General features: G+C 48.8%; 1 protein-coding gene across 1 annotated transcript in view; it reads left to right on the top strand.

The window, feature by feature from the left end:
* The window catches only part of SHANK1 (SH3 and multiple ankyrin repeat domains 1), a 74,563-nt gene that overhangs the window by 19,832 nt on the left and 33,287 nt on the right, over nucleotides 1-21,444 (top strand). The window contains exons 11-16 of the mRNA XM_027860896.1: nucleotides 1,625-1,768; nucleotides 1,887-2,080; nucleotides 8,782-8,895; nucleotides 9,059-9,134; nucleotides 20,350-20,432; nucleotides 20,601-20,725. Of these exons, the coding sequence (XP_027716697.1) occupies nucleotides 1,625-1,768; nucleotides 1,887-2,080; nucleotides 8,782-8,895; nucleotides 9,059-9,134; nucleotides 20,350-20,432; nucleotides 20,601-20,725 (736 nt within the window). The remainder of the gene's footprint in view (nucleotides 1-1,624; nucleotides 1,769-1,886; nucleotides 2,081-8,781; nucleotides 8,896-9,058; nucleotides 9,135-20,349; nucleotides 20,433-20,600; nucleotides 20,726-21,444) is intronic.

Here is a 21,444-nt window from a genome sequence, read left to right as displayed (position 1 = left end):
ATTGGTCCTACCTCCCAACCCATGGATGACCTGGGAATCCCTAGCTCTCCATAAATGATTTATTCTCCATGGATTGCCCCAATTTCTTCTTCCTCATGGATTTCCAAATGTCCCTTATCCCTCCCTTTCCAATCCAATGCCTTCATTTGTCATGGATGGCCAGGGAAATCCTCAACTCTCCCATCCCAGTTCCACGGCCTATCCCCTCCTTCCCTAGAGAAACTCATATCCCTAATCTTCCACATCTACTCACTAAACCACTCCTGCTCTATTACCTAATTTTCACCCTCCCTATCCAAGAAATCACAGGCATATCAAATTCCCCAGATTCCCAAATTGCTTTTCCAGGACCCCTTAAATGCATCCATTTCTTTTATAAGTATTCATTAAAATGTCTACTATGTGCGAAATCTTATGCCCAGCACTAGGAAAGGTACAAAGATAAAATATAGTTCCTGCTCTCAAGGCACTTCCAGGCAAGTAAGGGTGATGTGAAACATGTAAGGATCAATGTTAACCTGGAGAGAGGTCTCTAGCAGAGTGCCATAGGGCTCTTTTCTTGGGCCCCATCACCATTTAGATAGCATGCTTATCAAATGTAAAGCTATCCAAGAGTTGGGAAGGAGAGCTAAGAGGTTAAACAAGTTAGAAGCCAAGAAGATCTTGTCAGGCTAGAACCATAGGCTAATGGGTTGATGACTTTAAGATGGAATTTATTAGGAATAAATGTAAAGCCATCCTCATGGGACTCAAAAAGCCAATGGCACAAGTACATGATGGGGGAGGTGTGACAAGACTACGTCTCAGAAGAAGAAATGCTTGAGGGTCTCAGTAAGCTACAAGTTCTGTATGAACCCCAAAAGCAAATTTGGCTTTAAGACGTAGGATCAGAAATAGTGTTCTGAATGGGGAGGGGGGGTGATGATGTGGAGCTCCCTGCCCTCAGCAGGCAATGGCAGAACACAGGGGACTGTGTTCACTTCTGGGGGCCATATTTTAGGAAGACCCTTGGCAACCTGGAACTTGTCTAGAGGAGGGCAGCTTTGGTAGGTGTGTGGGAAAGAGGGAACTTAGAAGTGTGCCAGACTAGGATTAGCTGAAGAAATGGGGGGGTGGGGTGGGGGGAATGTAGTCAGAAGTAGGAAAGACCTCGGGATGCAGGCTAAGTGGGCTCCATGATCTGAAGGGCTGTCAGCAGGAAGAGAATAAGCCCTGCTTTGCTTCATCACAGGATAGAACTGGGAGCAAGAACAGTGAGTTTCAGGGAGGGAGATTTAAATTTAATGTAAAAAAAACCCCATCCTAGGGATAGAATTGGCCAAGAGTGGAAGCTCTCCACGCTTGGAGATCTGGATGCCTGCCCACTCGTCGAAGGTGGTTTAACTGAGATGGCCGTGATTTGCACAGGATCAGGCTGTTATGTCCAGCCCCTTCAGCTCTGATGCTCTGCAGTTCTAAATAGGGAGGGTCAGACCATTCTGTAGAAGACTTTAAATACCAAGCAAAAGAATCCAGACTTGTTTCTGGGGGCCATTGGGAGCCACGGATGTTTTCTGAACAGTGTAGGGACATGGCCAGAATATAAGAGCATGCGGAAATGACACTGATATTCTGTGAAAAACAGATTTAAAAGGGAGAGGTTGGTGGATGAAGAGACTTCTACAATAAGACTGCCTTGGGTTGGAGGTAGCTATGGAGAGAGACAGGAAGCCCCCAATCGTCCCTCCCTGACTTTCTGGCTCCCTTTCCACTTAAGTTCCTACCAAAGGTCCTTCCACTCAATATGCACCAAGCCCCATCCCCTTCTCCCCTCCCTCCCCCTGCCCCACCCCATGGTGCTCCTCTGGACATCCCCTTTCCCTCAACACTCCTTATATATATCCCAGCTCCAGTGGGACACCCAGAGAGGGGCCATCTGGGGGCACAGGGGGATCCGGGGGCCCTGGGGGCTCCCTGGGAAGCCGGGGACGGCGACGGAAGCTCTACACAGCAGTACCAGGACGCTCCTTCATGGCCGTGAAACCATACCAGGCCCAGGGCGAGGGGGAGATCTCCTTGAGCAAGGGAGAGAAGATCAAAGGTACCTGGGGTTGGGGCGGTGGGATGGGCTTGCGTGTGTGGGTGGAATCAATTTTCTAGTGTTTCTTGAATGCCTACTATGTGTAAGACCCTGGAGGATACAAATGAGTGGCATGCCCCTACCCTCAAAGAGCTTATAATCTAGTTGGGGAGACAGGACATGTATGTAAAAATATAAAAATAAAATGCAATAATATGCCAAAGGTTTCTTATTTCATCAGCACCAGGGCACTCCCCCTCCACCAAAGCAGATGGAAACTGGCCTGTAACTCAGTAGAGAGTTTTGCCCAAGGGGCAAGTAGAGGAGAAACAATTTGGCTAAAGTCAGGTAGCTTCGATGTATCAGTGGTGTGGGGGTGCCTGACTGAACTACTCCAAAGGTACCTGGGCCATGCGGTCTGAAGAGAACGGAAGGATCTCTGACCAATTACTGCCATGCGAAGGCAGCTGGTGTTCAACCATCAAAGCCAGGCAAGATCTGGCAGGGCCAAGCTAGCTCGAGAGGCTGTGAAAACCAGGTGCTGGGACGAATTGGATGTCTGTCATCCAAAGGCCAGACAAGTTGTCCAGAGAGATTTGTTACCACGTTGGCCACAGGGGGATGCTCTTTTCATCCACGATGAAAGACCATTGAGGAGTCACCAACTGGACATGTGTCAGCAGAGTGAGCCCCCACATGGATGAAATCATCAGCCAGTCAGTCCAGAAGCATTGATGAAATGCTCCAGTGTCTACTCGATTGGAAGGCTGGGGATACATAGATCAAAGTGAGGCAGCACCTGCCCTCAAGGAGCTAACATTCTACACAGGGACTTCAGCATGCTCGCTGGTGAGGAGAGGTGTACAGGATATATGCAAAGTGAATGCATAGGTTGAAACAAATAACAAAAACAACTCATATTAATAGCAAACCTTTCCTGTAATCAACTGTGTGAGGAAGGGAGTGCAAAAATCCTCCCCCCATTTTACAGATGATGAGAAAATAGAGAAGGGCCATAATTGTTGGTGCTTTTCTACTCCAAATCCAGCCCTCTTTCTCCTCCTCCATTCTGCTGTAATTCAGTCCAATTCAGTTCAACAAACACTGATCAAACACTGGAATAGGCAGAGTTTAGAAGAGATGTGGCCTGGTCTCTACCCTTCAGGGCTTGGCCCCAGTGTGATGGGGAACACGATTGTGCATGCAGACATTGAATGATGCAAACTAATACAGACAAATGTACCAGAGAAGTGCCAACAAGTGGCACACTGGAAGAAGGGAGAGATGGAGATTCAGCAGGTCTCCCGAGGGAAGGGAGGTTAGGGCAAAGGGTAAGCCAAGCCCTGGAAGAAGAGAAGTGCCAAGTGTGTTTGAGGAATGGTAATTGACCCAGTATGGCCGGAGGGTGGAGCATATGGTGGGCATTTGGACGAGACAGGACTGGGAAGGTAGGCTTATGGAGAGTTCCCAATGCTAGGCTAGGGAATTTGAACTTTTCTCTTTGGGCAATCGAGAGCCTTGGAAGGGATTTGGGTATGAGTCTGAGGAGAGGCATTCCTCAAAGTAAATACTTTCTGGTAAGAACTAGGGGCGTACAGCATAGGGCATTGTAAGGCAAAACTAGGAAAGTAGGAACTGGTGGCTCCTTCTCAGGGGAAAACCTTCAGGAGGACAGATCCAGGGAAAAAATATCTGCCCATCCATCATCTGAGGAGCAGCCCAGAGAGTCCCATTACCAGCAGACTGGCCACAGCGAGTCAAGAGATCGTCTGCTAAGGCATGGAAGGCTTGGGATCTTTGTCAGTGGGGAAAAAAAGACCCACATTGACGACTTCAACAATGCCAGAAGACTTGGAGATTATAAATCAATAAAGCAAGAAATGCCTTCTGCATTTTGGGAGGAGCCTCCACAGAAGATGCGTGGGAAGGCAGGTAGAGGAACTGCACAGAATGAGATGGAGTAGAAGTGCCTTGGCTGAAGGAGGACACTTACCCTTTGCCTCAACTTCCAATCCTTGAGATACTGAGTATGGTAATTGGAGGGACTCCTCCATCCCACTGAGCCCAGCCTCTGTGCAAGCTGACGCAATGGTATGGATACAAATCCAACAGAGCAAGAAGGTGTGCACCGGTGGTGAGCTCTGGTGGTGGAAGCAGGACCCACGTAGATTCTATTACAGCTCTTTTCATCATTGGAGAATTAGACATTAAAAATATCCCCAATTATAGACTGTACTATAGCTGTACGTGAGTCAGATTTGAGGGGAAAATGGTGGCCAATAGTCAAACTAATTGTTGTTCAGTCATTTTTCTGTGTTTTCTGTGTCTGACTCTCCATGAACCCATCTGGGGTTTTCTTGGCAGAGATACTGGAGTGCTTTGCCATTTCCTTCTCCAGCTCATTTTACAGATGAGGAAACTGAGGTGAATGGAAAGAAATGACTTGCCCAGAGTCACAAAGCTAGTGTCTGAGGCCAGATTTGAACTCAGGAAAATGAGTCTTCCTCACTCTAGGCCATGGTCTGTTTGCTGCATCACCTAGCTGCCCTGTGAAATCAATAGAGAGACTCCTGGAAGACATTATTTGAGAAGTGGGCAGTGAGTGTTATGAGTTCAAAGGGAAAAGTCCTTGTGGGCCGGGGTGGTCAAGGAAGACTTCACCAGGAGGCTACGACTTGTTTGGAACCTTGAGAGATAGGGGGAGGGGAAGGCAGCTGTGAATGTGGAATGTGCCAAGAGCCCAGGTTTCAAATCCCAGCTCCACTGCTTTCCATGTGACCATGTGACCATGAACAAATCACTTCTACTGTTCTGTGCTTGCTTCTTCATCTGTAAAATAGGGATGATAATACCGTACAGTGATGTCCTAGGGTCCTTGTGAGGAGCAAATGAAATCATGGACGTAACCTGCTTCTGTGACCGGAGACTTTTGGATAAATGTCGGCTGCTTATTATCCTCCTCCTCCTCCTCGGAGAGGGTGGCAGAGGGGCAAGGGGCCCAGTGGAGAGAGGGCCGAGGGCTGGGCTGGGAGCTGAAATAAACTGGGCTTGGGTTTCAGAGCTGGCAATGCCACTTTCCTAAAAATGGCTATTGATGGATGGAAAGAATGAGATGAGGACTGTGACCTCATTGGTCCATGAAGCTCCCTCTTCCATTGCAAATTGGATCCTTTTCTGCACCTTAGAATTTTGTTTCAGATTTTCAATATTTTCTTGCTATCTTGCTTCTAGGCCACCTGCCATTCCAAAGCCTCCCTTTCCTAGCTTTCATCTTCCCCAGAAAGCCATTGCTGGCGACAAAGAATAAAAAAAAAAGTTCAATCCCCCAAATGCTACTTCTTAGCAAGCCAAGTAACCTCTCTGGGCCTCTTTCCTCATCTATAAAATTAGGACACCTGCAGGCCTTAAAAGGCCCTGAACTTGGACCCACGAGACCAGGATTCAAATCCTGCCTTTGGCATTTTTACCAGTTGTGTGACACCAGGCAAGTCACCTTAGCCCTCTGAGCCTCAGTCTCTTAATTTGTAAAATGAGGAAAATTATATTGGCATAACGTAGGTCACAGAGTTGTCATGAGAAAAGTGAGCTTTACAGTGCTGTAGAAATTGTGTAAGTATACACTCTTACTGCTCCTGAAGGCATTCTGTGTGGAATAAAGTGAGGCTGGAAGTAGAGGCAGCAGGCTGGCTGAAACAAGCAATCAGGGGGGCAAGCATAAGGGACGAGCAGGGAGTGGAAACGCAGACTTGGAGGAAGAAGAAGCAGGAGGTTCATGTCCTGGTCCTGGTACCTGTGGCTGTGGGCGAGTCCCCGAATATTCACTCAGCCTCAGATTCAGCATATGTAAGAAGAGATGGCTGCACATCTCTGAAGTCCCTACTCACTCTCTCGTCTTGGAGTGTGAGGCGCACAGATAACGGGGAAGTCGTGTGGGCAGAGCAGGGGAAGGTGAGGCTGGAAAGGCAGACGAGGGCCAGGCTGCTACTACATGAGATGGTGCCATTGGCCTTTGCTAAGAATTTGAAATGTCGGCTGAAATGTTGGACAGGGAGGAATAGCCAATTCTGCCCTTCCATCCCAAAAGGCAGCAGTCTGAGAGCACAAGTTGGTGATCTCCAAGTGAGTCCAGTGTGATAATGCACCGAGGTGTATAGCCTAGTGCGATCTTAGACAGCATGAAGAGACACAGTGTCCAGGGTCGGGGCGGGCGTGCACGAGGGGCCTCTAATAGCGCCCCCGTCCTCTTCCCCTGTCAGCCTGTCTAGAGGTCCGGGTTTAATTCTGGGGGCCACCTTTGAGGAAGGATGTTGACAAGTGAGAGCTCGTCCAGAGAAGTGGGACCTGAGGCAGGAAGGAGACTCACAGCCATGCCAGAGGAGGACTCCTTGAAGGCCCCACCTTTTAGGCTTCTTCTCTTCCTTCAAAGTTCAGCTTGGGTGCCACCTTGAAGCCTTCCGTCATCTCCCCTCCAAGTGAAGCCACTCCAAGTTTCCTTTGAGCCCTCTGTGTGGATCTCGACTTTGCTTCATCATATCCACCCCCCCACCCCCACCCCAGGAGAAGGGAGCGATGTGACAGTAGCATGGGTGTGGTCTTTCACTTCTGGGTCCCCTCCATCCAGCGCAGAGCTGTGCACAGAGTGGGCCTTTAATGAACACACATTGAATGACCAGCTACAGTGAAAACATCGGTGCTGCATAAATGCTTCCTTCCCGGTTGAATGTTTTAGTACTATAAATGTCATTCGCTTCAGTTTTAGCACAGCATTTGATCAAGTTTCTTGTACTTCTCTTGTGGAAAAGATGGAAAGATGTAGGCTAGAAAATAATGCAAATGAGTGAATTTGGTGGAAGGAACTCGGGATGCTTAGCCCGGAAAAGAGAAACATGAAGGGGGATGAGTATCTGAAAGGTGGTCATGGAAGAGGAATGAGACTTGATTGTGTGAATTCCTGCACAGGTCCTCTTTGACCAAGGTATCCCCTGAAGCCCTTTACAGCTGTCCTGGGTGGCAGTTTGACCAAATGACCTCTGAGGTCATCACATATAAGCTATGTGATGTGATCAAAGGAATTCTTGCCCATCCATGACCTCTGAGTTATCTCCCAGTTTGGAGAACCTCTATATGGGGTGAGGAGTCAGAGGAGATAGGTTCTGAGATCTCTTCCAGCACTGAGATACTAGGATTCTATGATGTTGGGAGGGAGGGGAGGGGGAAAAGGGGGAGAAGGTAGAAGAGAACCTTCAATATCTGGTGAAACAATATGGAGTTTACTTCTTATTTGACATGACTTTCTGTAATTTCATGCCAATAATTTTGAGTGCATGAAAAAACATTTTGTCCTCAATTCTGTTTCCCTGGACCCCTCTCTAGGGATTCATGGTGGTGAAAAATTGCATCCAGTTGTGTGTGTGGGAGGCTAATGGGAAAGGAGGAGTTGTGATTCTCTTTCCTTCTTAAAGCGCATGCTGGGGGACATAGGAGAACTCCTTGACCAAAATAAAAAAATAACAGCAGTGGTGAGAAGAGGTGTGTGTATGTGGGATGAGGAGAGCAGAGATTCAAAACCTTGCTATATAAGGATTTATTAATCAGTTGGGGATGTTTCAACTGAAAAAGAGAAGATATTAAGGTGAGGGGTAAAGCTACTATCTTCAAATATAGGAAGGGCTGGCTGGCTTGAGGAAGAGGGAGTAGGCTTGTACATCTTGGCCCCAGAAGGCAGAAATAGAGCCATTGGGGTGTGAGGGAAGGCTTCGGTTTATATGGTAATCAGAGCTGTCCACAAGTAGAACCAGGTGCTTTGGGAGGTAGCGCTGTCCCCATGAATAGAAAACGTCCCACAAAGGCTGATTGGCTGCTTCTCGGGGCATTCGAGATGTTGCTTCAGGGATAGTTTGGATGGCGTACCTTCTGGAGTCTCTTCCAGTCTGCATGGTATTGAGGGGGTGCCTGCATAGGGTGAAGATCACTTCTGAGGTTACTTCCAATTGAAATGTTATCATTTTATGAGATAAAGGGATGAGGAGATAGATCTAGGATCTTTTCTCCCCAGAGGTGATATAAGCCAAAAACAGAAAAAAAGAAAGAAAGAAAGAAGGAAGGAAGGAAGGAAGAAAAAGAAAGAAAGAAAGAAGGAAAGAGAAAGAAAGAAAGAGAGAAAGAAAGAAAGAAAAAAAGAAAGAAGGAAGGAAGGAAGAAAAAGAAAGAAAGAAGGAAAGAGAAAGAAAGAAAGAGAGAAAGAAAGAAAGAAAAAAAGAAAGAAGGAAGGAAGGAAGAAGGAAGGAAGGGAAGAAGAGGAAAAAAGGAAGAAAGAGGCTCGAGGAGAGATTAAAGAAATTCCCTAACAACTGATTATAAGTTTTTGAGACAAATGAGAGATACTTGGTGTGGGGGCAGGGTATCGTTGACCTTCAGAGGAGAAGAGCACGTCCTCTCCCTTGAAGGCCAGAAGCTTGGGATGACCCACTGGGCTACTGCATACAGTCAAGCAGTGTCAGAGCTGAAGGGACTTCAGAGATCATGTCATCCACTCCTCACTTGCCCAGGAATCTTCTGCAATGCAAACAAGAAGAGGGTCATGTCTAACTTTAAGCTTAAGGACTTGTTGATTGGGGGAGGGGCTGTAGAGGTCTGTGCACGCTATGGGGGAAAGCTGCTGGATGGTGGGAAGGTGGTGAGCAGATTCTGAATGCCATTCCCTGTCTTACCCTCTGGCCCAGTGCTCAGCATCGGGGAAGGAGGCTTCTGGGAAGGTCAGGTCAAAGGTCGAGTTGGCTGGTTCCCCTCAGAGTGCCTAGAGGAGGTGGCTAATCGCTCCCAGGAGGGAAAGCAAGGTAACACGACCTCCCTTTCCTTGATTGGGGGTGAGGGGATTGGACTATTGATGGGAAATCTGTCAAGGGGAGAAAGAAGGCTGTGGGTGGAGTAAGGGAAGGAAGGAAGGAAGTGACCTAGGGATGTCACTCAGGTTCTCCCCCCGACCCTTCTCCCATCCAGAAAGTAGGAGTGACAAAGCCAAAAGGCTCTTCCGACACTACACCGTGGGCTCTTACGACAGCTTTGACGCCCCCAGGTAAGGAGTTCTCCCAATCCCCCTGCTTCTGTCCTCCCTAACTTTCCAATACCTTTGAACCCCATTGACCCAGCCCATTCACAGATTGTTCTATCTGAAAGGGCCATTTGAGGTCATCTTGTCTTACCTCCTTACTTTGTCAAGGAGGAAGCTGAGCCCAGAGAAGGCGAGATCACGTAGCTGGCAGAGTTAGAAGTAGAAGGAGAGTTCAGACTAGAACCTAGAGTGGTGTCCGGCATACTATTTACATACCATTTCCTCCCCCACCCCCCACCCCACCCCTGCCAAGCTGCCTCTCCTTGAAGGCGGACCCTTTTCCTTCTCCCAAGGGAGTCCTCTTAGAGGGGAGTCTTGACTCTGTTGAGTAGGGCCAGAATTAGCTATGGGAAACAAATATGTCTCAACCTTCTGTGGCTTCTCGGTGTCTGTATAATCCAGGGTCGGAAGCTGGGGGAAACAATCAGCAGATGTCCCATCTCCCTAATGCTTATACCCAGGCTGGTGCATTGGACAAATGTCCCAGCCCTGGGGGCCTGGGCCGGGAAGAATTGGGGACAAAAGGGAGGAGGGGGTTGGTAAAAAGATGTACTGGCTTGTTTTCTCTCTCCACCCGCTGTCTAGATCTTCTGAAACTAGTAGATGCAAGGGATTGAACTTGTTTTGGGGAGGAAGGGGTCTGGAAGGGGAACGACTTGTGTGGGTGTGTGTGTGTGGTGTGTTTGTCTGTGTGTGTGTGTGTGTGTGTGTTCTTGCTCCCAAGGCTAGTATACCTTTATGAACCTATGTATTTCTGGGAATATATGTGAATATGAGTATATTTCCCTGAAAATGTATTTTCAAGTGGGTATGGCTCACCCATTCATTCCATGACTATTTATTAAGCACCTACTGCGTGCAAAGCCATACAAGCATGATTAAGACAGGGTACATGTGTCTTGGTGATCAATATATGTATACAGATACATGCTTCTGTCCGAGTGGGAGTGGCTGTGTTCCTTTAATAATTTTTGAATGTATGTTTTTATGTGTGTATGACTGTGAGTATGGGCAGGTACTTTTCTTCTAGTGTGTGTCCACATGTCCTTATGTCTTAGTGTGTGAGTGACCCTGTTTATGTGTGTTTTCTCCTTGGGTTTCTGCTTATGACTTTGTTGATTTGTGTGTTTTTTCCAAGTGTGTATGTCTGTCTTGATACATGCTTGTGTGTCTCCATGGGCATGTTCCTGAATCTATCTGAATATCCATATGTGTCCCTGTGAGTGGCTGTGTGTTTGCAGGGAATGGGTGTGTATGTGTATGCCCACGTGTGCTTTCTGGAAGTGTTTGCCTTACTATATGCCTAGCTTCTTGTCTGTCTTTCTGTCTAACTCTGTGTCTCTACATGCCTTTGCATCTGGGTCTCTGGGAGGCTTTGGCTACCTCTGCTCCCAGGACAGAAGCCTGCGGGGGGAGAAGGAGGCTCAGTTTAGTGTCTTAGATCAAACTCAAGAAGGTCCTGCATTGATGGTGTTGTTACATTAAATGTGTCCCAAACCTGTGTGTCTGTGTTCTGGCCAGTGGAAAAGGGTTTGAGGGTGGATGGAGGGAAAAAGGAAGATATGGAAAGAGGGACTGTGTTATCCTACACCTGTATTTATGTCTGAGGCATTTGGACCTACTCACACCCCCCAGGAAGACTTCTCTCTCTGGCCCTAGTTAAGTGCCTGAGTGGTTCTCTCTGTCTCTTGGTTTTCCTTTTTCCCTCTGTCTTTGCCAGCTCCTTCCTATCTGCCCCTCTCTTTTCCTGTCCCCCTTTCTGGGCCTCTTATTGTGTTTCTATCCCCCCCCCCCCGGTTGTTTCTCTCTAACTCTGTCCTTGTCTCCCTCCTCCCTCTCTCTCTCTTTCTCTCTCTCTCCTTGCATTCCTACTGTGCCTTGTGGGCCTATTTCTCTATCACCCTCATGCTGCTGTGGCGCTGGCAGCTGAGAATCATCTTCCTGAGACTCTAAAACTCTTTCTGTACCCCTATCAACATTGTATGATTCAGGCTGGCTATCTCTTTCCATTTGAGTGTGTCTGTGTCTGTGTCTGTGTGTGTCTGTGTCTGTGTCTGCGTGTGTGTGTGTGTGTGTGTCTGTGTGTGTGTCTGTGTCTGTGTGTGTGTGTCTGCGTGTGTGTGTCAGAGTGTGTGTGTCTGCATGTGTGTCTGTGTGTGTGTCTGTGTCTGCGTGTGTGTGTGTCTGCATGTGTGTGTGTGTGTCTCTGTGTCTGTGTGTGTGTCTGCATGTGTGTGTCTGTGTGTGTGTGTCAGAGTGTGTGTGTGTCTCTGTGTGTGTGTCAGAGTGTGTGTGTGTCAGAGTGTGTGTGTGTGTGTCAGAGTGTGTGTGTGTGTCTCTGTGTGTGTGTGTGTCTGTGTGTCTGCGTGTGTGTCTGTGTCTGTGTGTGTGTCTGCATGTGTGTGTGTGTGTCAGAGTGTGTGTGTGTGTGTGTCTGTGTCTGTGTCTGTGTTTGTGAGAGAGAGACAGAGACAGAGAGAAAGAGAGAGAGGAGAGAGAGAGAGAGAGAGAGGGAGGGAGCCAGACAGAGAGAGACCCTGAGAGGGAGAGGCCCTGTCTTGGAGCAGGCCGCGGTGGGCTCTTTCACTCTGCCCTGACTGTGCTGTGTCGGTAGATGGCTCCACTAGGACACTCTGCTGTGTGCCTGTCGTGCTCTCTCTGGCCCCGCTTGTGCAGTGTGGTTTGTTTTGTGTTGTGTGTCCCTCTCTCCTCTCTCTCTCTCAGTCTGCACCTGCGCGGGAGGGCTCTGGAGGGAGGAGAAGTGGAGGGGGGGGGAACCAGACCGGAAGTGCCTCCCCCCTTCTTCTCCTCCTCCCCCCCTTCTCGCCCCTCCCCCTTCTCCCGCCAAGGGGGCCCCTGCGTTCCCCTCCAGGTCTCCCCTCCCCCCCTCCTCACTCCCAGCCCCCCTACGCAGCCCAGCGCAGGATGCCAAGGGGTTAAAACCAGGCGCCTGCCCGCCTGCCTCCCGCTCTGTCAGCGGGGCTGAAACCGGCGGCGCTGTCCCTGGTGCTGAACCCGGCGCTGTCCGTGGTATTGAACCCAGCCCCCCTCGCCCCCCCAGCATGTGAGCCTCCCTCTCCCTACCCCCCTTCCTCCCTGCCCCCCGGGGGGGGGTCGTGCCCCCTTCCTCCCCCGGCGCGGGTCAGCATGAGGTGGGGCCTGGGGGCCCGGACACGGGGGACGCGGGGGCGGCCGGGACCGGGGCCGGGGCCAAGGCGATGGCTTTGTCTGCGGCCGGTGGCAGTAGCGGTGAAGGGGGGGCCCCCCTGCCGCAGCCGCCCCCCCTGTCCTCCAGCTGGCCGGCCCTGGGGCCCCGGCGGCGCAGCGTCTGGTATATCTACAGGTAATGGAGCCCCCAAACACCCCCTTTTCCCCTCCTCCCATTGGATGGATTCCTTTCCCAGGATCTCTTTTTCCAGTCCCCCTGGGCCACAAACCCCCTTACCTCCCCTCTCCCAGGACTCCCTCTTCATTGCCTCTCCCTCCCCCAACACTTTCACTGGATTCTGCCGTTACCCCGCAGCCCCCTCCTAATTTCCCACCTCTCCAACCCATCCGGTTGCTCCAGAACCCCTCCCCCAACTTCAGGAACACTATCTCTAGTCCTTTCACGCTGGGCCCCTACCTTTACTCTCTATCTCTCCAATCCCATGTCCTTCTTCGACTCTCCAGGCCCCTGAGAACCATCTCCCTGGTGCCCCCTAATCCCAGGGCACCACTGTCTACATATTCCTTTCCCCACCCCCATCCCTCTCCTTAGCTTCCCCCATCAAAAGGCCCCATTCTATTCAGACCCTCTTGGGTTTCTCTTTACCTCCCATTCTCCAACCCCTAGCCCTCACTTCCTTCATCTCTCTAGCCCCAATGGGACCCATTTCAGATCCTCTCATCTTTACCTCTCTCTTCCCAGCCCTTCTCCTTATCTTTCCATCTCTCTAACCCTTGTCCCTTTCCCCTGTCTCTACAGTTCCCTGCCAGGACCTCTCTGCCCAACTCGCTACTGAGCCTTTTGCCTGCTTCCCCCAAACTCTTCAGACTCTCCCCCCAGTGCCCAGTGCCTTCTTAACCCAAGCATCACCTTTATTCCAGACCCTTTCCCAGAGTCTTCTCTCTCTTTCTAGCTCTGTACCCCAGATTCCCTATGCACTATCCCCACAAATCTACTCTAGAATTCCAAACTCCCCTCTCTGCTATCCTCTGACACCCCTCTACATCACTCAGCTCCCCAACTCTGTCTTCCCACTCCAATTGAACCTCCATGTACACACTCCTCCAATCTTCCATCCCTCTGTTTCCCCCATCTTCCCATTCACCCCTCCCAGAGCCAGCAAACCCCTCCACCCCATTCATCCCCCTCTCTCCATTCACAGTCATTCACCGCCCCCCTATCATACACACACCCCGCCCCCTCCTTCCCTCCCCTCCCCTTTCCCTCACTGCATGTCACTATGCGACTGTGTCAGAAGGAGAGAGAGAGAGAGAGAGAGAGAGAGAGAGAGAGAGAGAGAGAGAGAAGTGCATGTGTATGTGTAAAATGGTGGATTTTTGTCTGACCCCAAGAGTCCTATGTATCTAGGTCTCTGTCCATATATTCCTGTGTGATGGCATATATCTCAGAGCAATATCCTGCATGTCTAGGGAGACCATGTGTGTTACAGTGTGTGAGCAGAGGGGAGTGTCCAGAGATGAGATATGCTTCTGTGTGCTTGTTCCCAAGCATTGGGGTCTCTACTCTATGGCAATTTCCCCATGTCTCTGTCATGATTGTCTTCTGTCTCCATGTACCTCCTCAAGAACCTATGTACCTCTTCTTGTCCCTGATGTGTGTGCTCCAAATATTATGTGTATTTTCCAGGTCTGAATGTCTGTCTGTCTGTCTGTCTGTCTATCTATCTATCTGTCACAGAAATGTTTATACGTGCTAGGGTCTCTGGTCTCTGAGTGCCAGTACAAGTGTAGATACAAGGGTCTGTTGGAGTGTCATTGTATTTGTGTACCTTGTATGTTCATATGTTTTTGTAAATCAGCATGTGTCTGTCTGTCTGTCTGTCTGTCTGTCCACGTGCAGGACCTTCTCTCCCTCCCGCCCTCTCCTCAGTCCTATCCTCGTCCGTGTTCACACACTGTTTGCAATGTTTCTGTGGGGAGATGATGCCCCTGCTTTTTGGGACATCACTCAGAGAAGCTAGCACACATGGGAGGAGGTGGGGAAGCTCATGGGCCCCTGCATACTGGTGTGGGAGGGATTCTGAATGAGTGTGAGTGTGTGGGTGGGTGGGGGCTGGGGGTGGAGGGGCAGGAGAGGAAGGAGGTGCTGCATTCTCTGTGTGGGAGACATGTGGGCCAGGCCCTAATGCTGAGTGATCCTGCAGGGGTCTTTGGAAGTATGCCTGAGTGAAGGCATGCCAGATGTGCCCACATGAGTGGGGTGCTGGGAAGGGCAGACAGGGGATGCAGACAGAATATACTGAAGAAGGATAAATAAGAAAGCATCTAGGCAGGAGTATATAGAGACGTGAGGGATGCAGCATAAGAGAAGGCGATGAGGACAGTAGTTTTAATAATAGCAAGGGTAAAGGCATTATGGGGTGTTTAAGGGGAATTTGAAGGTTTGGAGAATTCAGGAGGTGAGAGAAATATGGGAAATGAAAGGACATAGAGGAGATTGGACATGGAGGGTGGGAAAAGACTATGGTGAATGAGGAGAGGAGAAATAAGAAGGGGATATAGGTAAGGAGTAGATACAGGGGGCGAGGACAATATGGGGATCTAGGGAATATGAGGAGGATATATGAGGATGAGGTGAGCTCCAAGCCTTGTGAGGAGGATGGGGAGAAGAGGTTATGTGGAAGAGGAGGAGAACACAGTGGTAAAGGAGCAGAGTGAGGAGCTGCAAGGAGTGTGGAGAGATTTTTTTACTCTATCTATGATTTCATTGGTGTACAGAATTCCCCATAAGGAAACTATCCCGAGTGGGAAGATTCTAGGGGAAAGATAAAAGGAATATGGGGATATGGATGTGGACATAAATGAAAGCAGATATAAGGATGTGAGGATGAGAGGGAGGGACTGAGGTTGTGAGATTACCAAAGGGATACCGAGGTATTAGAGGGTATAAGGTTGGGGAATATACTATGGGAAGGTGAAGGTTCGATGTAGCGAGTGTAAGAAAGATGTGGGGAATGATGAAGGGATAGGAGAGAGATATGTGGCTGTTACTGGAGACTGTGAGAACTATAGGGAGATGGTGTGGGGTGATCCAGAAACTTGGAAGGGGATCCTGAGTGTGTCAGGAACCAAGAGGTTGAGGAAAGATATGGGAGTGCTTGAAGGAAATATGAAATCCCAGGATCATAGATTTAGAGCTGGGAAAGATGTCTCATCCGACTTCCTTATTTTACAGATGAGGGGCTAAAGCCCAGAGAGGTTAAATACTTTGCCCAAGGTCACACAGGTGGGGAGCAACAGAGCTGGGATTCAAATCCAGTTGCCCTGACTCCAAATCCAGAACATTTTCCACTGTGGCACACTGCCTCCTTAGGGGGTATTGGCAGCAATGGTGTGGAAGAGGCACTAGGGATTGTGGTGGCTAGACCCACGGCAGGTGGCCTTGATACCCTCTCCCCTCCTCTGCCTCCACCCTCCCAAAGAACTCCTTCCTTCTTCCTTGGTCTTGTTTTCACGAGTGTGATCCTTGAATGCATGTTTGTCTCTTTCTCACACTTCTTTTTCAAACCTATAAGGAGCATCGAGGCTCCCTCCCACTGAGCTACAGAAGTGCTTGATCTCTGGTATCTGCTATGAAGGTGGAGGGCTGGACTCTAATGGATCATTCCAGGGTACACATTGTGTACATATGCTGATGTACCATGTGAGTGGGTGTGCACATAACTGTGTATGTTCGTGTTATACTGCATCACACTGTAAAGCCTACTGGGATCAGTGTGTGTGTGTGTGTGTGTGTGTGTGTGTGTGTGTGTGTGTGTGTGCATGCATGCAGGACAGAAGCATATTGTGTAGGGAGGTCTGTGAGAGGCACTATCGTGTGTGTGCATGTGTTGTTATGCTGCAGTGTGTTTTAAGTGAGAGCAGCTCAGGGGTCACAAAGTGTGTGTATGTAACAACGGAGTCTGTCATGTTGTGGGAGGTATACTGAGGCAAGAGTGCAGAGGTTATATTGGAATGTGCCATTTGATGGATAGAATGTTCTGGTCAGAGTAGGTAGCTATGTTATCCTGAAGTGGGCTGTGTGCTGGGGTAAGAGCATGTATGTACTGTAGGGGGGCAGGATATAATGTATTGTAGGTAGTATGTTAGGGTCTAGGTTCATGTTAGACTGGGGTATGCTATGGAGGAAGATGGAATGCTGGAGGTTGAGTCTATGTCACATTGGAGAAGCACCCTGGGAAGGTGTGCGCCATATATGGCCACAAGGTCTACAAGGCCGCTAAGTTGGGCTGAAGGTTTGTGTCCAGGGGTGCATGCTACCACAGATTTTTTGGGGGGCGAGACATTCGGGGTTAAGTGAGTTGCCCACGGTCACACAGCTAGTGGTTGTCAAGTGTCTGAGGCTGGATTTGAACTCAGGTCCTCCTGACTCCAAGGCCAGAGCTCTATCCATTGTACCTCCTAGCTGTCCCCCTCTACCACAGATTTTTAGAGACCAGGCATACCTGACCAACAGCCCCCTCTGGAACAGAGTGGATAAGTGGTCATCCAGCATCCCTGTGAAGTGAGGAAGAACCCACTGCCTGCTGAGACAGCGCAGTCCACGTGTGGATGCCTCAGATTGTCAGAAAGTTGATTCTTTCCATCGAGTCCATGACTCTGAAACCTTTACCTGATTTTCCTTATTCTGTCTGCCCTCTGGGGGTAGCAAATCAAGCAGAATCTCTTCAACACCTTGAAAACAGTTATGTCTGCCCTGACTTCTCTCTTCTCCAACCTAAATATCATCAGATCCCAGGCTATAGCCTCAAAGTTCCTGGTGAGACTAGCTGCCCTCCTTTCTAAACTTGGTGCCAGTGACTAAGCCCAGCACCTGGGTATGGTCAGACCAGGGCAAGGCAGAACAGACCCCACCCACCCACCCAGGGAGCCTGCCCCTTCCTTAATCTCCACATTTGGTGTCTCTTAATGCAGCTACAGATCACAGTGGTTGCTAGACTTGAGCATAGTATATTTGTGGGGGCTGCAACCTGGGGCATGAGTGTATATTATCCTGGAGTCTACTATGGAAGGCAGGGCATATACGTGTGTGTACTACTAGAAGATAAGGAAATATGTGGGAAATATTATTGGAGTATTGGGGTATTTATAAGGAGAGTGTTATGGGAATATACTATGGTATGTAATGATATTTTCCTGCAATTATGGGGGAAATTAAGTATATTGGTGTGTTATGGAAGGTATTAGTATACGATGAAGATTCGTTTGGGCACCACAGGGATTTTTGTGTCTATGTATATCTATATATCCTGGGATATAGAGGTAATCCTGAAGGATCTTGGAGTTTGTGCCTAGAGGGATTGTACGAAAATATAGAGAATACATAATTGTGTCACGCATGTTTGAATGGGCCATTTGGATACCCTTCATTGGTGCTTTGAGTGTTCCTGGTCTATTCTAGGCACATTTGGGCATTGTTGGAACGTAGCCAGCACGATAGAAGTTTATTGAATTATATTGGGGTTCTGATTGTGTGTTACTAGAATATCCTCCAGGAATGCTTGGGTAATATGTGGGCTATGTGATCTGCTATTAATCAAATTAATTTTATGTATATTTGGTCTGGGATTGGATTTTACTAGAAAATACAGGTGTGTAATTGCATTTGATTGGAGTATCCTGGGGCATATCAATTGGATATTACAATTTGTTTCCTTTGGGCTTTTTGTATCCAGGTATAGTGCATAGGGTGGTGATTTTGCAGCCAGGAAGACCCTGGTTCAAGTCTGCCTCTAGCAGACTAGATGCGTGATTCCACACAAGTGTCTTAGATGCTCTCAGTCCATGAGGACTGGGCATTACAGAGGAGTGCTTTCTCCCTTGGTGAAAGGAGTTTGCACAATGAGGAAATAACAGGTTTACCACCAATCCAGTTCCTTGTGCCTAGCATAAGGAAGTGCTTAATAAATTTTTTTGTTGCTTCCCATGCCTGGAATGCTCTTCCTCCCTCCCACTGCCTCTTAGAATCCCGAGCTCCCTTGAAAATGTGGCTCAAGGGCCACAGGCCTCCTAAGCCCCCGTCTGATCCTTTCAAGGGTCAGTGCGTTTTACACCCTCCCCCTGAAATGGCTTTGGATTTACTTTGAATAGATTTGGTATCGACTTCTCTGTTATTCATTGTTTTGCCCCTATAGAATGTAAGCTGCTTGAGGACAGGGACTATGGTTTTCTCCTTGTTACCCTGGTGCCTAGCATAGTGCCCAGCTCATAGTTGGTTCTTAATGATGCTTTCTGTTAAATTGAGTTGAGGGTGTTGGTATCATGGCATATGGCTGCATGTGTGATGGGCATTTCTAGACTATCCTTGGGATGTAATGGCATTTGCTAGCTTATACTTAGGAGCTTTGGGGGGTAGTCAAGTATATTATTGGAGTATACTATAGTATACATGGCTGTTTGCATATTATTGAAATATACTAAGTAGCACTGTATGATGGGTATGTGCTTGGCTATTTCTGAAGTCTGCTTGTGGTGTTTCTGTATGTTGGCCTGTACTGAGATCTATGGCTATTTGCTGGAGTGGGTCTGGTGCATGTTTGGGCATTATTGAAGCACACTGTGTGGGTGATTGGATAAGACAGGAATGGGGGATAGTTGGGAACTGAAGTCTGTTAAAGGGAGTATTTGGATATCACTGATACATACTAGAGTATGCAATATTATTGCAGCATATATATTTGAGTATTACTGAAGCATGTTAGAGCTATATTTTGGTATTATTGGCATACCCTGGATTTATCTTGAACTGGGTATAACTGGAGCATACTTAGGCTATACCTGGATTTTGGAGCATGTGGGAATCTTGGGATTACCAGAACATCTGGGGAGGATAATATACTAGAGTGCAATGGATGTAAATTTGGTCATTACTGGAATATGTGGGGTCTATGGCTAGGTTTAAGTAGCTTCTATTTGGTGCACTCTTGTATGGGTGGGAAGTGATTGGATTCACTAACCTAATGGCCCAAGGAAGCCCTGGATTCGGAGGATTTGGATCTCGTATGTCTTAGCTGTGTGAACCTAGACCAATGATTTTCTCTTCCTGGTCCCTGGCTTCCCTCTCATGTATAAAAGGGAAATAACAAGGCATTCATGATCTCCCTTCCCTTTGGAAACCAATTCTATATAATCCAATAATGGACCATAGAGGCAAATGCTTTAGAAAGAAACTCCGTAGAAAGCACCTTATGAATGACCTTGTTGGTGACATCATCGCCCGGGTACGTCTGCGTATGTTATAGAAGGTGCTTGGATAACTTTAGAGTGTGCATGTCTAATCATTACTGAGGTATGCTGGCTCTCTGGACATAGGCCATGGGTGGAGCTATTGCTAAAGCCCATGCGAAGTGGGTCTTGGCAGTAGAGATTATTGGGGTGGCCTAGGCATTATTAGAATATACTTGGTGCCTGTCTTGGTATTGCTGATGAGGCACAAATGTGAATTGGAGTATTAGTGAAAATATTGAGTGTGTTACTGGACTTATTTGAGTATGCTTGTTATGTGGTGAGGCATTATTGGATTGTAGTAGGGTATTTGCATAAGGAACATTATTGGCCTATTCAACAAGGAGCTTCATCATTGGAAGGCCCTGGGACCATTAGTAGAATATGTTGGAAGGGTACAGGGTCATTACTTTGGTGACTCAAGGATCTCAATGGCCAAGTACTCTGGCCACCTGTGCTGTGTTCCCCCCACCAACCTGCAGAGAGGTCCTGCTCAACGCACAAGAGATCTCAGTATGAGGGCAGCATTCTGGCTTTGGGCACTTTGGAGTGCACGGTGGGTTATTGCTGATGCAAATCAGACTGTAGAGTAGGAGTATTAGGAAACATGGAGGGGTCACTAGAGGGAGCCTTTGCTACAATAGTGGGCCTCCTAGAGCGAGGGATGGAAGCAAGGAGCTTGGGGCTGACTCCACTCTTCTTTATCCCCCCCCTTTCCCACACACAGTGACTACATCATTAAGGAGAAGACCGTCCTGCTACAGAAGAAGGACAGTGAGGGGTTCGGTTTTGTGCTACGGGGGGCCAAGGGTGAGTACTAGGAATGGGGTAGAAAGGCTGTTTGCTGAGCCCAGGGAATGGGGAAGGGGTTGGGGTTAGGCTCCTCAGCTCTGCTACCTTGGGAGCCTGGGTCTGGCTCCTGGGCCCTCCTCCGGCTCCTCCCCCCTCCCCACCGACCCTCTCTGCTCCTCCCCGCAGCGCAGACCCCCATCGAGGAGTTCACTCCCACCCCAGCATTCCCTGCCCTACAGTACCTCGAATCTGTGGATGAGGGCGGTGTGGCTTGGAGAGCAGGCCTTCGGATGGGGGACTTCCTCATCGAGGTGAGCCAGCAAGCCCAGCCTCCAACTCCCTGGTGACCTTGTCAGGATCCAGGCATTTGACTTCCCAGTGTCTGGTTGTCCTCTCAGGGACTGAACATCTAGCTCTCGAGATTCCAGAAACTGTAATCTTCCCTGCTGGGGGAAGTAGGTGGCCCCGTGGATAGAGTGCTGGGCCTGGAGTCAGGAAGACTGCAGGTCAAATCCAGCTTCAGACACTTACTAGCTGTGTGACCCTGGGCAAGTCACTTCACCTCTGTCTGCCTCTAAACTCTAAAATGGGGATAATAACAGAACTTTCCTAGCAGCGTTGTTGTGAGGATTAAATGAGATAATATTTATAAAGTGCTTAGCGTAGTGCTGGCACATAGTAAGGACTCAATAAATGTTTCCTTTCTTTCTTCCTTCTTTCCTTCTTCTCTTCCTCCCTCCCTCCCTCCCTCCCTTCCTTCCCTCCTTCCTCCCTCCCTCTCTCCCTTCTTTCCTTCTTTCCTTCTTTTCTTCCTTCCTTCTTTCCTTCCTTCCACCCTTCCTTCCTTCCCTCCTTCTCTCCCTCCCTCCCTTCCTTCCTTCCTCCCTCCCTCTCTCCCTTCTTTCCTTCTTTTCTTCCTTGCCTCTTTCATTTCTTCCTTCCTTCTGTCCTTCTCTCCCTCCCTCCCTTTCTTCCCCTCCCTTCCTTCCTTCCCTCCTCCCTCCCTCTCTCCCTTCTTTCCTTCCTTCCT

Source organism: Vombatus ursinus, unplaced genomic scaffold (assembly GCF_900497805.2).
Source record: "Vombatus ursinus unplaced genomic scaffold, bare-nosed wombat genome assembly UNPS02014308.1, whole genome shotgun sequence".
Classification (NCBI taxonomy): domain Eukaryota; kingdom Metazoa; phylum Chordata; class Mammalia; order Diprotodontia; family Vombatidae; genus Vombatus; species Vombatus ursinus.
Note: the sequence above shows the minus strand (reverse complement) of the source record. Positions and strands in the feature narration are given on the sequence as shown.